The 16,838-nt window shown below is 42.3% G+C and overlaps 1 protein-coding gene across 1 annotated transcript in view; it reads right to left on the bottom strand.

Annotated features, from left to right (window-relative positions):
• Window positions 1-16,838, bottom strand: part of CSMD1 (CUB and Sushi multiple domains 1) — a 1,675,023-nt gene that overhangs the window by 2,576 nt on the left and 1,655,609 nt on the right. The window contains exons 65-68 of the mRNA XM_068971399.1: window positions 13,792-13,836; window positions 10,832-10,990; window positions 7,891-8,003; window positions 7,079-7,166 (exon numbers count right to left, since the gene is read on the bottom strand). Of these exons, the coding sequence (XP_068827500.1) occupies window positions 7,079-7,166; window positions 7,891-8,003; window positions 10,832-10,990; window positions 13,792-13,836 (405 nt within the window). The remainder of the gene's footprint in view (window positions 1-7,078; window positions 7,167-7,890; window positions 8,004-10,831; window positions 10,991-13,791; window positions 13,837-16,838) is intronic.

Raw genomic sequence — 16,838 nt, 5'->3', positions numbered from 1 at the left:
TTATCCAGGTGTTTATAATTCTGTGCATCTCTGCTCATCCTGATAAATTTGTAGTCTGCTTAAATTAAGCAAAGCCACTTTCTGTTATCTGCAAGCAAGACTATATATTTTTGGCCATAATAGATCTCAGACTTCCAATTAATAAAATCCTGGATAATGGACCTGCCACAAGAGACCTCACATCATGACACAGGGCAACATGAAAGGTCTTTTTGAATTGAACTCCTGACTTGACTCTGAAATTATTATGCTATCTGGAGCTCCTAGTTAATTTCAGTTATTTACTCATGTTTTAATAATTTAAAGGGTAATACATGCACATGATACTGATTAGAGTGGCATAAGCAGATATAAAAATAAATATGAAGATGACGGAATAAAGGGTCATGCCTTGCCTTTTGCACTAGTTTTCCTCTTTATGATTAACCAGGTCTTCAGTTTTGCTTCTGTTTGTGCTTCAGCGTCCTTCACATAATGTACTAGTATAGTGTGTGTGTATATATTTTTATTTATTTGGCTGCACAGGGTCTTAGTTGTGGTATGCAGGATCTAGTTCCCTGATGAGGAATGGAACCAGGGCCCTCAGCATTGGGTGTGTGGTGTCTTAGCTGCTGGGCCACCAGGAAAGTCCCCAGTGTACTATTAATATACGTGACTGTTTTTCTGTTCTTACTTTCCTAAAATATGGGGATATTATTTACATTTTTTAAAATTTGCCTTTTTAAACTTAACCATATATTTGTGAAGTTCTTCCATCTGCACATGTGCATGTAATTGTTTTTAGGTGTGCAGCATTCTATTAATTGGCTAAACCAGAATTTATTTAGCCAGTTTGCTGCTGAAGAACATTTGGTTCATTTCTAGTCTTTCTCTGCAATGTCACCATGAAATCCCCTTTCTACAGTGATACATCAGCAGGAGGCTAAATATACAGGATAGATTCTAAGAAGGAGAAGCACTGCCTAACTGAATGTGGACCTTGTAGCGTTGCTCAGTTCAGTTCAGTCGCTCAGTCGTGTCCAACTCTTTGCGATCCCATGAATAGCAGCACATCAGGTCACTTTTCACTTTCATGCATTGGAGAAGAAAATGGCAACCCACTCCAGTATTCTTGCCTGGAGAATCCCAGGGACAGAGGAGCCTTGTTGGGTTGCTGTCTATGGGGTTGCACAGAGTTGGACATGACTGACGCGATTTAGCAGCAGCAGCAGCAGGCTTCCCTGTTCATCACCAACTCCTGGAGTTCACCAAAACTCATGTCCATTGAGTCAGTGATGCCATCCAGCCATCTCATCCTCTGTCGTCCCCTTCTCCTCCTGCCCTCAATCCCTCCCAGCATCAGGGTCTTTTCTAATGAGTCATGTCTTCCCATCAGGTGGCCAAAGTATTGGAGTTTCAGCTTCAGCATGAGTCCTTCCAATGAACACCCAGGACTGATCTCCTTTAGGATGGACTGGTTGGATATCCTTTCAGTCCAAGGGACTCTCAAGAGTCTTCCCCAACACCACAGTTCTCAGTCTTACTTAATTGCTCTCTGAAGTGTCGTCCCAATTTCCTCCCAACCCATCTCAGCAGAGACCTGGACACTGTGTCCAATCTCCACCCGCCCACGCCCCCCACCTCCATCCTTTCCTTTCGCTGCCCCCCTTCTGGACACTATTACCACTGTTGCTGCCCTAGGAAATCAGATGCAGTGTGCAGCTATTTTCTCAGATGTGCCTCTTAAGAATGAAGGTGAGTGTCTTTTCGCGTTATAGGCTGGAGCACTATTGAAAGAAATGCACATACTATAAAATTCACCCTTTTAATGCAAGGGTACAATAATTTACCCTTTTAATTCAAGAGTTTTCTTTTTTACTATTAAAAATGTGGGGGTTTGATGCTGCGGTGATCACCACAACCTATGTGAGAACACTGCTGTCGCCCCTAAAATTGAACAGGGGCCCTCAGCAGTCACTCCTCCTTACGCCAGACTCCAGCTTTAGGCAACCACTGCTCTACTCTCAGTCTTTATAGATTTGGCTGCTCTGGATACAGCATGTAAATACAAGAACTCAGTATGTGTTTTTTTTACGTGGCTTCTCGTATTTAGCATGACGTTTTCAAGATAATATCCACTGTATGCATGTGCCACACACTGTCGATCTGTTCACTGCTGATGGACACTTGGGTTGTTTCCACATGTGGACAATTGGGAATAATGCTAGTATAAACATTCATGTATAGATTTATGTGTGAACATGTGTTTCCTACTTCTCTTGTCATATGTGTTGGAGTGGAAATGCTGAAACTTGTGGTAGCCTCATGTTTCAACTACCTGATGAATGACTGCCAGGTGGTTTTCCACAGCAACCACACCATCATCACTTTCACGTCAGCATGGTACTAGCCTCCTAATTCCTGCACATCTTTGCCTCCACTTGTTTCTTGTCATTATGGTCTCAGACACCCAAGTGGGTATGAGGTGGTTTTGATTTGTGTTTCCCTAATGATTAATGATGTTGAGCATCTTTTCATTTACTTGTTGGTCATTTTTATTTCTTTGGAGAAATGTGTATTCATATTGGTTGCCAGTGTTTTAATTAGGTTGTTTGCCTGCTAAACATGTACTTGAGGAGACCTTACGAATAGCTGAGAAAAGAAGAGAAGCTAAAGGCAAAGAAGAAAAGGAAAGATATACATATTTAAATACAGAGTTCCAAAGAATAGCGTGGAGAGATGAGAAAGCCTTCCTAAGTGAACAATGCAAAGAAATAGAGGAAAACATAGAATGGGAAAGGATTGAGATCTCTTCAAGAAAATTAGAGATACCAAGGGAATACTTCAAGCAAAGGTGAGCTCAATAAAGGACAGAAATGGTATGGACCTAACAGAAGCAGAAGATATTAAGAAGAGGTGGCAAGAATACACAGAAGAACTATACAAAAAAGATCTTTATGACCCAGATAACCACGATGATATGATCTCTCACCTGGATCCAGACATCCTAGAATGAGAAGTCAAGTCAGCCTTAGGGAATATCACTATGAATAAAGCTAGTGAAGGTGATGGAATTCCAGTTGAGTTATTTCAAATCCTAAAAGATGATGCTATGCAAGTGCTGCACTCGATATGCCAGCAAATTTGGAAAACTCAGCAATGGCCACAGGACTGGAAAAGGTCAGTTTTCATTCCAATCCGAAAGAAAGGCAATGCCAATGAATGTTCAAACTACTGCACAATTGGATTCATCTCACGTGCTAGCAAAGTAATGCTCAAATTCTCCAAGTCAGGCTTCAATAGTATGTGAACCGTGAACTTCCAGATGTTGAAGCTGGACTTAGAAAAGGCAGAGGAACCAGAGATCAAATTGCCAACATCCATTGGATCATCAAAAAAGCAAGAGAATTCCAGAAAAACATCTACTTCTGCTTTATCAACTATGCCAAAGCCTTTGACTATGTAGATCACAAAAAATGTGGAAAATGAATACCAGACCACCTGACCTGTCTCCTGAGAAATCTGTGTGCAGGTGAATAAGCAACATTTAGAACTGGACATGGAACAACAGACTGGTTTCAAATAGGAAAAGGAGTACGTCAAGGCTATATTTTGTCACCCTGCTTATTTAACTTATATGCAGGGTACGTCATGCAAAATGCCAGGCTGGATGAAGCACAAGCTAGAATCAAGATTGCTGGGATAAACATCAATAACCTCAGATATGCAGATGACACCACCTTTATGGCAGAAAGCGAAGAACTAAAGAGCCTCTTGATGAAAGTAAAAGAGGAGTGTGAAAAAGTTGGCTTAAAACCCAACATTCAGAAAACTAAGATCATGGCATCTGGTCCCATCATGGCAAGTAGATGGGAAAACAATGGAAACAGTGAGAGACTTTATTGTGGGGGAGCTCCAAAATCACCGCAGATGGTGACTGCAGTCATGAAATTCAAAGACGTTTGCTCCTTGGAAGAAAAGCTGTGGCCAACCTAGACAGCATATTATAAAGCAGAGATATTACTTCACCAACAAAGGTCCATCTAGTCAAAGCTATGGTTTTTCCAGTAGTCATGTATGCATGTGAGAGTTGGACTATAAAGAAAGCTGAGCACCGAAGAATTGATGCTTTTGAACTGTGGTGTTGGAGAAGACTCTTGAGAGTCCCTTGGACTGCAAGGAGATCCATCCAGTCCATCCTGAAGGAAATCAGTCCTGAATATTCATTGGAAGGACTGATGTTGAAACTCCAATACTTTGGCCACCTGATGTGAAGAATTGAGTCATTTGAAAAGACCCTGATCTGGGAAAGATTGAAGGCAGGAGGAGAAGGGAATGACAGAGGATGAGTTGGCTGGATGGTGTCACTGACTCAATGAACATGAGTTTGGGTAAACTCTGGGAGCTGGTGATGGACAGGGAAGCCTGGCATGCTGCAGTCCATGGGGTCACAAAGAGTCAGACATGACTAAGCAACCAAACTGAACCGAAATGTGTGCTATTTAGCCATAGGGTTTATATATTCTGGATACATGTTCCTGAGTAGATACATGGCTTGTACTTTCTCCCATTCTGATTGGGGGGGCGGGGGCTGTGTGTGTGCGCAGCAAGGGGGCTGAGATTTTCTTAATATTTATTTTCATTTGGTTGACTGTTCCACATCTTAGTTGAGACATGCAATATCTAGTTCCCTGACCAGGGATCAAACCTGGGCCTCCACTGGAGAATGGAATCTTAGCCACTGGACCACTAGGGAGGTCCTTGGGGCTTCGGTTTTAATGGGGAAACCAATTTATTTTTGTTTCTTACACAATTTTTGTATTAGAGATGCCTTTCAAACTAACTTGCTTTAGTATCCGTTTAAAGATAATCTTTTTTTTTTCAATTTATCTACTGACTGGAGACAATTAAGAGGTTGCTTATTTTTATCCATAAAAATAGAGTGTAGCCATAACTCTGAAATGAATGGCTGTTGTTGAAACATTACTTACACATAGACTTCTCCTCATTAGTTGAATGGGAGACTTGCTTGTGATTCAAATTATTTTGTGAGGCAAATTGTTTTTCCTGACAATACACTCACCATCACATGAGAAGATCACTTGTTAAAGCAAGCTGTTCTTTTAATAGATTAAAAAGAAATGGGGCAGTGCAAAAAAATTCTCAACAGCAAAGTGGTGATTCTGGTCAGGCTGACTAGATCAGTAAACTCTGCCATCCACGGAGTATTGTGCACGGCTCGCTGGGGTGTCCTTAGACGGAATTACTAGAGCATGTGCCTTGGAGAAAGGAGGGCAGATAACCACAGGGTTTGGCTCAGAGCAAGATAAAACTTCACCATCATTAGTGCCGGCCTATTTTCATTATCTCAAAATAATGTGACCCCATTGAAAGCATCATCCCAGCCATGGCTGACATTGTAATTTAAAGCTCTTCTATGTAAAAGTTCTTAATTTGGAAAGGTGGGTTTAGAGTATTGTGTTATTAATTGAATTAATTGTATGATCCCTTTTGGTCAAGTTTATTTTTTTTTCCCCAAGCATGGTATTATACAGTTTGAATCCCTCAGGATATTGATAAAGGTTTTATGAAATGAGTACATCAGTGACAACCATCACCAAATATTACACTCATGTTCCTCTGAAAGACTGCTTGGCATCAAATCCTACACAGTGGTACTCCTCTATGTACAATTAATATGTTAGGAGCATTCTGTAAGTAAAGTAGAAAGTAGCTGATAGTAACATGGCACTCATCTCATTATAAAATTGCACCTTCTCATCTGTGTTGGCAGCAACATGAGTAAAGACGTGTGTGAGAAGAGCTTTAGCACAAAGCAGACCCTCATATTGACTCTCAGTCTTCCCAGCAACCAGGAACTGACTCTCTACTGAGATTTCAGATGATGAAATAGGCTCCAGAGTGTTGTAATTCCTCCTGGATCACAGAACTAGCAAGTAGATGAGGTAAGCTTCACATCTAGTAGTTTCTTTTCATACATTTTTCTTGTCTAATTACTAAGATATATATCAAGTACTTGAGAAAGACATAAAGAAGGCAGAGAGGCATATTTGTCCCTTCTATCTAGAGCAAACTTCTTTCTCATATATATAAGTCATGAATACTGTTCCACATCAATATGTAATCTTTGTTCTCTAATGACATATATTGAATTAAACTGTCATATTTAATATAACACATTGCATAAGATTGATGTAAGAAGCAATTCATTTATGATATATGTGTGAGATATTCAGGTTATTTCTAATTTCAGCTATTAAGAATAGTCCTGCTGTACACATATCTGAATATGAAAAAAACCATAGTCACACTTGTCTGATTAAAAATCTTAGAGACAGAATTTTTTATAAAAGATTATTGTCAAATTATACACATCTACTCACACACTCACCAAAAATGAAGACCCAAGTGCCTTTTTCTAGTCCACACCAAATCTGACATTCTCATAGCTGAACATGATCTATCTTTGTTACCATAATACATATTTTTCAAGTTAATAACATGTATAACATCATATATGAAATGAATCACCAGTCCACATTCAATGCATGATACTGGATGCTTGGGGCTGGTGCACTGGGATGACCCAGAGGGATGGTATGGGGAGGGAGGAAGGAGGGGGGTTCATGATGGGGAACATGTGTATACCTGTGGCGGATTCATGTTGATGTATGGCAAAACCAATACAATATTGTAAAGTAATTAACCTCCAATTAAAATAAATTTATATTAAAAATATCTTTTCATAGTTTATTGGCCATTTTAAATTACTCTTTCTTAATGATATTCTTAGGGTAATATAGTGTGTTTATTCTTTGAATTTCCACTTTGCTTTCTTCCCATATTTCAATGTATTTCTTTGTATATTAAAGATATTCTGTGTCTGGCATATTTATGCCAGCTGATATTTCCTGTTTTGCTTGCTGATGAAGATTTTTTTCATCCAGTTGTAAAATACATGTCTCTCCTGTTATTTTTGTTTCTGTTTCCTTCCAGTCACATTTTCTATTGCATTCAGCTCAGTCACCTGCAGACCAACCTGATATTTGATTTGAAAAATGATGTAAGTGCAGCATACCTTGCCTTTCCAGCTTGAATTTCCCAAAGTCTTTTCCATGTATGTCACCTTGAAAAGTAAACCCTCCTCTTTCAAGTCCAGATGATACCTGATACACATGAAAAGGAAGAAAACAACAAAAATTAACCATAACCTCTTCTTTTATCATAATATAAATATTATTTCTCCTGTTTAAAATTAATGGTTAATTATTTTAAACATTTGTCATTCCTTTGAGATTCCCATTTATAGTTAAAATTGAGAAATACGGATATGAACTTTCAACTAACAAACTCTGTCTCATTTTTATCTCCAAAACAGTAGTAAAATTTATACCTTATTTATAGGTTGAGTATCCTTTGTGAAGGGGGACACATGTGAATTACCTCAGAGCCTGCATTATGTGAAACTCAGTGCGTTACAGCAACTGTCTCCTGTGTATCATGTGAGGCCCTTTACACTAAAGTCTGATGATGAATTAGTACAGAAGCATTGGACTAACTTGCAAAAGAGACCATGAAGGGGCATCGGGGTCTCTCTCAGCACGTGCAGGGTGATTACTGTGGCTTTGGGGAAAGTCTGGCTCCACTGTTACAGTGGGGTGTGGTCTGCATCTAAGCTCTTGTGTGTCTGGCAGGAACAGCCTGTTGTTCCGGGCCAGTTTCTTTTTGGTCTCAGAGACAGCTTTCTTCCATCAGATGATGAAGGCCAGGGTGAGGGCCCTGAGTTTTCACGGTGCAGACAGGACCCAGGTCATCTTGGAAGGAATCCCTGTTGGTGCCCCCAACTCTGTGCAGACATGATGATTAGAAAGCCCTCCAGGAAGTACTCACATAACCATCCAGTCCCCAGTTGTCATTCTCAAAGTTGCTGACGAAAATATCCACTGGACCTTTTATCTGAAAAGCTTTCAGAAGTAAGTGGGCCTCCTCCTTCTTGTAAACACCTAGGAAAGGATCATGAGTTATTCTTACATTGCAGAAATGCTTATGGAAAGGAAGGTAGGCACTTGGCACATTTACGTGGAATATGATATACAGAGGATAGTGTTTTCAATAACAGCGATTAGTATTTTTATTTTTAAAGTTTAGCTGTAGTCTTCCTTTTTTCCTAAAAAATCACCTCTTATTGAAGTCATTGTCTGTCTCGAGTAAGTATTGTCTACTTCACACAATTCAACATCTTTATCCCACAAGAGGAAAAAAGTAATATACACTCACTTATATTAAGTTTTTTAAATTCATCATTTTTATTCTGTTTGTACTCACTTCTGAGGACAGCAGTATGTATTATAGAAAAGAATAAGATACAAGACCTAGGGGATTAAACTACTGTGTATGAAATAACAAGCTAGAAAGATATATTGTATAGTACAGGTAATATACCAGATATTTTACAATAATTTTAAATGGACAATAATCTATAAAAATATTGAATCACTAAAATAATGATGTCTTGATAAAAACAGCTATGCTCAAAGGACATGTGGAGAGTTTGTACACAATTCTTACAAAATTTCAGTGTGGGAAAATGTAAATATTTCTAAATCAATTTAAAAAGAAGAGAGACCATAAAAATAGCCCCAAATATAGCTACTTATATAGATGAACTGTGCTTATTAAAATGAAATGAGCGGCTTGGTGGACGAAGGTCCTCTGAGTGACTGCTGAATGGTTTTGTCCAGGGTGTTTGGGTGTGTACTGGGGATGTGGGGGGATGTGCCTGAAGCTACGGCTAGTTCCCTACCCAGAGGAGCAACCAAATGAATAAGTAAACAAAGAAACAAACAGATATTAAATAATAATAATAATGAACCCAAACGCCTTCTGTGCAGAGAGACAGGTTCAAGGGAAGGTCACACAGTTTGAGGAACTCCAGCAGTTAAGTCCCACTTTCTCCCATTAGAGAAACAGACCTCTAAAAACATTGCAGGAAGACTGTCCACTGGCCAGTCACACAAGAGGAATGGAACCCATGGGCAAGAAAGACCCATGGATGGGGAGGACCACCTAACGAGCTGACTCTGGGCTGCTATCCATCGCCACCATCAGCATCTCTGTGTTCTTGGCGTACAGTTTAACCTCTAAAGCTCTGAACCCCATTTCCACAAACTCTTAGTAGAGATAAGATATATGTATTCAGGATATTTTTATGGTGATTAAATTACAGCACCCCATAGGACACCAGGTCCTGGCTGGCTTTCCAGGAGCATGACTTGTCCTTCTCCTGTATGCTTCTTTGCAATCAGACTGTACACAGCGGGTGGACTTCTGTCTAGCCACTGGGACTCAGTCTGAACAACTCTTGATACAAACTTTTCTCCAGATCCAAACCTAACTGCATCACAGTCAAACTGGAGAACATTTCTTTGGGAAAAAAGTCCAAACTCCATGAAGAAAAATATTATCCAAAGGACCTGGGTGAGCCTAAGAAATCTTAATATTTTACAAAGTCTCAGTTATTCTGATCCAGGACTAGATTTGAAATCCCAGTCTATCTATTTATACATTCACAGGGTCAAGGTGCAAAGCAATTTTGGGGACCCTGGACCATGGATTCACAAATAAGTACCTGTTAAAAATCTGTGAGTATGGGTTATTTTCCTTTTCCTAAATCCAGAGTGTGTGCACAGTTTTTAGGTGGTTTCCCAGGGCTTCCCTGGTGGCTCAGATGGTAAAGAATCTGCCTGCAATGCAGGAGACCTAGGTTTGATCCTTGGGGTGCAAAGATCCCCTGGAGGAGGGCATGGCAACCCACTCCAGTATTCTTGCCTGAAGAATCCCCATGGACAGAGGAGCCTGGCGGGCCAGGGTCCATGGGGTCACAGAGTCGGACACAACTCAGTGACTAAGCACAACACAGCCACAGCCAGGGAAGCAGGAAAGTGAGACATGAGGGATGGGAGGAGTCCTGAGCGGCTTTCATACTTTGTGGAGGTGAACCATGTGTCTGTCTAGTCAGTGACGTGTGGGTGCCCCTCAGGGGCCCTTTATGTTCAGAACCTGGGCTGGGACTTGTGGATAACATAGTCTGAACCCTTTGGAAGTTGGTCTATAAAAAAGGATACATTGTTATAAGTGAGATAATTTGAAAAAAAAAAAAAAAGGCAGTAGGTTCAGTCTCGAGGTGATTCTGTGTCCTATGGGTTATCAACCCACATGGGCTGGAGATTCTAATCACTGAGATCCTGACCGCAGAGCTCAAATCCTACTCCTGCCCTGTCACTTAGGAAGGCCACTTAGTTTTCCTGGGTATCTCTTTTTTTTTAACCAGTAAAAAAAGAAAAAAGAAATGTTAATAGTAATATTTAAATCACAAGATTGATGCTAGAAGGAAATGAACAATATATATATAAAGCACTTAAAATTGTCTCTTGCTTAAAAATAAACCAGAGTTGGTTCTTTTTGTTTTAATTATTTTTTAAAACTGAGACAGATCAATAAAAGCTCACCAGGAGCAAACAAGTTTTAAAGAATGACAGCAAGGGGATATCAAAACTGTGAATTTTGAAGATGTGACTATCTGGACATAGTCATATCTTTGATGTAACATGATCTGTGTGTAATCTGCAGGAAATTAATTTGCTTTTCTGTACTGGTTTTGTAACCTTTTAAATGAGGAAACAGAACCATCCTGCCCCAGTCACTGACATGACCTAGTGAGAGGCAGCAGGTGCAAAGCCCAAGTGACATCAGCCAGCAGTTGACCCATGTTGGTGCCCCCTTTGCCAGGAGACTGACGGAGGGTCTGGTGAGGGAGCCCCCGGGTGCCTACCTGCCAACTTCAGCTCCCCCTGGGAGTCAGTGAACGTCGCGTTCACTTTGCTGCTCGTTGCGTTGAACCAGTCGACAGTCAGGGTCGCAGGCTGTCTTTTCCCTAAATATTCGTAATATCCCTTCCACACCGAATGGATGAAAAACACATCTGAAGGAACTGTGGGGGGAAAAAACAGACGAATGTTAGCACACACAGAACAATTACGTTAGACGTTTTAATACACAGAAGGCATAGCATTGCTCATTAAGACAGCACGACAGTGACGATGGTGATGACGAAGAAGACCTGTCTCTGCGTCCCTTCACAGCAGGTTTGTAAGAGTCAGGTGAGCCGGGCCAGGAGCAGGCAGGTTACTGTGACGTGCAGACAGTCATCTGTCACTGGGGTGGATGCCAGCGCACCTGTGTTACCAGATCCGCCAGGGCCAGCGTGTGTAGTGAACTGGGACTGCGGACACTAGGTAAGGTCTCATCAGTCAGGCTGACCTGCAGATCGCTACTGCTGTGTCACTGACTATCCGAGTCCACCTGCTGTGGGAAGACTTAGGAGGCTCAGAGGAACTGACATCTGTCAGGGCCCTTCTGCCCTCAGAAAACCTGCATTTCACAGCACCACTATGCTCAGACCCAGCTTACAGAAACAAAGATGCTTAATTTCCCAAGATCTTCATTTTGTAAGTAAAGCCAATCTCTGATCTAGCTCTTCTGCACTACTCTAATCCCCCTGATGAGAAATAGTCCAGAATTGGTAAGAAAGCTAGACTAAATGATGTCAAAAACCAAAGGCAAACTGTCTTCTTAAAATATTACAATTCATCTGGGACAGGAATTCTTACAAAGATTACTGAGCTATTCTCTCTTTTCACTGGTTAGAAACAAACCTTTTCACATTTCTGCTAATGAATAAGTATAAAATCCTGCTATTTTTACAATATCGCTGTAACATTTTCAGGGGAATTGGTGTAAATATGCATCAGTGAATCCACTAAATTTCTCTCTGCTCTATCTCATGATATGTGTAAAATGTTTAGTTGGATGACATCCACTGTGAGTGGGACTGGTCAGAAGGTACTTTTGGACTTCCTAGGTATGCTTGTCTCCCTAAATGTGTTTTTAGCAAATGCACTTATGGCCAACGTGTGGTGAGGTCAAAGCACAGAGTCCCTGGTTGTGCTTTTCTTTCCGGCTCCACTGGACGTTTGCCTGCTTTCCCAGACAGGCTGACCCTAAAGATGTCTCCCAACAACAGGACAATGTAAGCACTTGCTAGGGCTTTGATGGACCCAACTTCTTAATAGTAATAGTTTTAAAACTCAAGTTTGAACCAGAGACTTGACACAGGCCTCTGACACAGCTGCTGATTGATCAGGACACTGAGCAGGCCCGTTGTCAGCAGTATCACTGAGGCCCACTTTTCATCAGCAAGCCCAAGATGCCTCGTCTTCCTTTTCTAAAATAAATAGCCTTTTAAACAGTATCCAGATCGCTTTCCCTGCTCAGAAGGGACACACCCAGTGGAAGCTGTGAATGTGCCTAGGTCCTCTCTTTGGCGGGTCGGTGGGCCAGCCGGGCTGGGCAGCAGGAGCAGGTTGGTGGGGCAGCTCCAAGTCCGCTCAGCTGCGTTCACTGGGGACATGGAGGATCCTTTTGGGTCCATGTTCTCTGACCTGGTGCTGGCGGTTTGCAGTGTAATGTAACCACCACAGTGGAGGTGCTAGACTGTGTGCCTATACAAAGAGGCCCGTTTCGTCAGTGCTTCCCTTCAGAGAGGATAGGGCACACTGAGGTAGAGTCTGAAGCACTATAGCTGATTCACACTGATGTTTGGTAGAAACCAGTGCAATATTGTAAAGCAATTATCCTTCAATTAAAAATAAATAAATTTTAAAAAGAGCCTGCAGATTTTTTACTGCCTACAACAAAACCAGCAAACAAAGCAGAACAAACACCACCACCACCACCACCACCCACTGTGCTTTCTTCCACTGCAGTAAATGTTGCCTGGATAGAGCACTGATTTCTGTGTTTGATTTTCAAATGACATTTACATAGAATAATAGTACAGAAAAACATTTTAAGGTAGGTCTCATACTTCATGGTGTACAATGCATGAATTCCTTTAACCATGTTGGAACTTTTTGTCTCATTTAAGAATTAAATGCAAAACCCAGCAACTGTGACTGAACTTAACAGCATTTCACATGCTCTCTCCGCATTTGATCCTGGAACAGAGTTTATGGCTAAGAAACCAGTATGAAAACCTGAATACAGAAAACACCAAAAAATGCAACTTACCTAAGTGTTTTCTGTTGTATTTTTTTTTGTTTGTTTGTTTGACTTACATTATAACTTGGGGACACACGATATTGTTTAAATATTCTCTAAATTTATAACAGCCCAGGTGATTTGGAGTAATGAACATCTTCATTAAGAAATAAAGCTGCACCTTTCCTGTTTGCTACAGCATGCATTAAGCAAGGTATCACACACAATAGAAAGTGAGAATTAATGTATCAGAGGTAAAGGATGGAGATACTTGGGGAAGGATGTACCCCACAGTTGAACTGCTGGAATGCACAGCTGTCATGATGTGTTGTTTACTGTAGCATCCTCGTGTGGAGGAAAGACGCACAACCCTCTTTATAAGGCTCTCCGTTATACCACATTCTGGCTCAACATTTGATGTCCACTTCTGCCTACAAAATGCCCAAGGTACCTTTTTGTAAAACAGTGTGAGACAATGACAGAGGTTTTCCTTTTAAGTATTGTTATTCCGTTAACAAACCATGGCTATGAGAGAAACAGGAACCTGTGTGGGCTTGGTGTTTTAAATAACTGAAACTTTAATTTTTTTATAGACTAAAGGAATCGGAAATTTGTTTCTTTGGCTGCACAGAGTATAGTAGAGAACAGATAATCTTATTTGATTTAAATCTGTAACTGTTCTGGTATACAAACCTGGAGTTTTAGTAACTGTTTCATTAACTTCTCTCACTCCTTTACCTACAAGTAAAAAGACAAATTATCACTTTCAAAAAACATTTATTTTTGAATAAGTTTGAAAAAATGTCAAACCGAAGCAATGTTTGTTTCTCCAGATTTCTTGAATGCACAAAATAGTAATATCGTATATATCTCCACTTTAAACCCATATATTCACAGCATAATGTCCTTTGCTTTTGTGGGAAAACTGAGTTTCTTAGTGGAAATCAATTTGGATCTGACTTGTGCATTCAGTGTGCTACAACAGAGAGCCTTGTAAAGGAGGGTGTTTATACCCTTTCTCACTCCTCTTTGGGATCTCCTGCCCCTAAGGAAAGGTAATTTATGAAATTACTTTGTAAAGAGTTACAATCCATCTCAATTTTCCAAGTCCCCACCCTGATCAATGAACTCATGAATTAGCAGTGAACATCAAAATACTTCCCCTGCAAAATGTTTAATTTGGTCTGTCAACTTAGATTTAACTCATACTCTCTTTGATTTCATAGTTTTGTATCAAACTACAAATTACTACTTTTTTTAAAAGTATGTATTTATCTATTTCAGTGAGAGAGAGGAAAGGGAGACATAAATGACTTAATTCCTAACGTGAATTTGACTGAAGATTTATGAGGGGATTTTGACAGAAAGTTGTTTCTGGAGAATTTTGACAGAAAATAGGGAGATTCCAAGGAAATCCCAAATCCTGAGGGGCAGAAGGGGGGATTCCTGAGGGGCAGAAGGGGGTTTCTGGGGGATTCCCCATCAGCAGATGGTGGTATCTGGGGGATTCCCCACCGAAAGAAGAGGGTTTTGGGGGGAAATCTGAGGGGCAGAAGAGAGTTTCTGGAGGAATCCTGAGGGCAGAAGGGAGTTTTCCGGGAATTCCCCACCAACAGAAGGTGGTTTCCTGGGGATTCCCCACCAGCAGAGGATGGTTTCCGGGGATTGCCTGACAATAGAAGGGAGATTTCAGGGGATTCCCCACAGGCAGATGGTTTCCAGGAGATTTCCCAGCAGTGGAAGGTGGTGTCTGGGGTATTCCCCGAGGACAGAAGTGGGTTTCCAGGGAATCCTGAGGGCAGAAGGTAGTAAGTATCCAGGGGAATCCTGAGGGGCAGAAGGGTGTTCTAGGTTGGGGGGGGAATCCTGAGGGCAGAAAGTGGTTTCCGGGGAATTCACCACCAGCGGAAGGTGGTTTCCAGGGATTCCTCACTGACAGAGGTGGTTCCCAGGGGAATCCTGAGGGCAGAAGGGCATTTCTGGTGGAGTCCTGAGGGTAGAAGGCGGTTTCTGGTGAAATCTGAGGGCAAAAAAGGTTTCTGGGGGATTTCTGAGGGCAGAAGGCGAGTTCTGGGGGATTCTTCACAGCAGAAGCTGGTTTCTGGTGGAATCCTGAGGGCAGAAGGGGTTTCCAGGGGAATTCTGAGGGCAGAAGGGGATTTCTGGTGGAATCCTGAGGGCAGAAGGAGGTTCTGTTGGAATCCTGAGGGCAGAACGGGGTTTCCAGGGGAATCCTGAGGGCAGAAAAGTGTTTCTAAGGGAATCCTGTGGGCAGAAGTGGGTTTCTGGGGGAATCCTGAAGGCAGAAGGGGGTTTCTGGTGGAATCTTGAGGGCAGAATGTGGTTTCCAGGGGAATCATGTGGGCAGAAGGAGGTTCAGGTGGAATCCTGAGGGCAGAATGTGGTTTCCAGGGGAATCCTGAGGGCAGAAGGGGGTTCAGGTGGAATCCTGAGGGCAGAGGTGGTTTCCAGTGGGAATCTTGAGGGCATAGTTGGGTTTTGGTGGAATCCTGAGGGCAGAAGGGGGTTCTGGTGGAATCCTGAGGGCCAAAGAGGTGTCTAGGGGAATGCTAAGGGCAGAATGGGGTTTCTGGTGGAGTTCTGAGGGCTCACTGGGGTTCTGGGGTGGAATCCTGAGGGCAGAATGTGGTGTCCAGGGGAATCCTGAGGGGTAGTACAGGGTTTCCAGGGCAATCCTGAGGGCAGAAGTGGATTTCTGGTGGAGTTCTGAGGGCAGAAAGGTGTTCTTGTGGAATCCTGAAGGCAGAAGGGGGTTTCTTGTGGAATCCTGAGGGCAGAATGTTGTTTCCAGGGTAATCATGTGGGAAGAAGCAAGTTCTGGTAGAATCCTGAGGGCATAAGGGGTTTCTGGTAAAATCCTGAGGGCTGAAGGGGGTTCTGGAGTGGAATCCTGAGGGCAGAATGTGGTTTCTAGGGGAATCCTGAGGGCAGAATGTGGTTTCCAGGGGAATCCTGTGGGTAGAAGGGGGTTCTTGGTGGAATCCTAAGGGCAGAATGTGGTTTCCAGGGAAATCCTGTGGGCAGAAGGGGATTCTGGTGGAATCCTGAGGGCTGTATGGGGTTCTGGATTGGAATCCTGAGGGCACAATGTGTTTTCTAGGGGAATCCTGAGGGCAGAATGTGGTTTCCAGGGGGATCCTGTGGGCAGAAGGGGATTCTGGGATGGAATCCTCAAAGCAGAATGTGGTTTCCATGGGAATCCTGTGGGCAGAAGGGGGTTATGGTGGAATCCTGAGAGCAGAATGTGGTTTCCATGGGAATCCTGAGGGGTAGTGTGGGGTTTCCAGGGCAGTCCTGAGAGCACAAGTGGATTTCTGGTGGAATCCTGAGGGCAGAAGGGGTTTCTGGGGTTGAATTCTGAGGGCAGAAGGGGGTTCTGGTGGACTTCTGAGGGCTGAAGGGGGTTCTGTTTGAATCTTGAGGGCAGAAGGGGTTTCTGGGGTTGAATTCTGAGGGCAGAAGGGGTTCTGGTGGACTTCTGAGGGCTGAAGGGGGTTCTGTTTGAATCTTGAGGGCAGAAGGGGTTTCTGGGGTTGAATTCTGAGGGCAGAAGGGGGTTCTGGTCGAATCCTGAGGGCAGAAGGGGTTTCTGGGGTTGAATTCTGAGGGCAGAAGGGGGTTCTGGTGGACTTCTGAGGGCAGAAGGGGGTTCTGTTGGAATCCTGAGGGCATAAGGGGGTTTCTTTTTGGGACAATCCTGAGGGTAGAAGGGGGTTTCC

The sequence above is a fragment of the Capricornis sumatraensis genome, chromosome 4, assembly GCF_032405125.1.
Source record: "Capricornis sumatraensis isolate serow.1 chromosome 4, serow.2, whole genome shotgun sequence".
Taxonomy (NCBI): Eukaryota; Metazoa; Chordata; class Mammalia; order Artiodactyla; family Bovidae; genus Capricornis; species Capricornis sumatraensis.
This window is presented reverse-complemented; position numbering and strand designations above follow the sequence as displayed.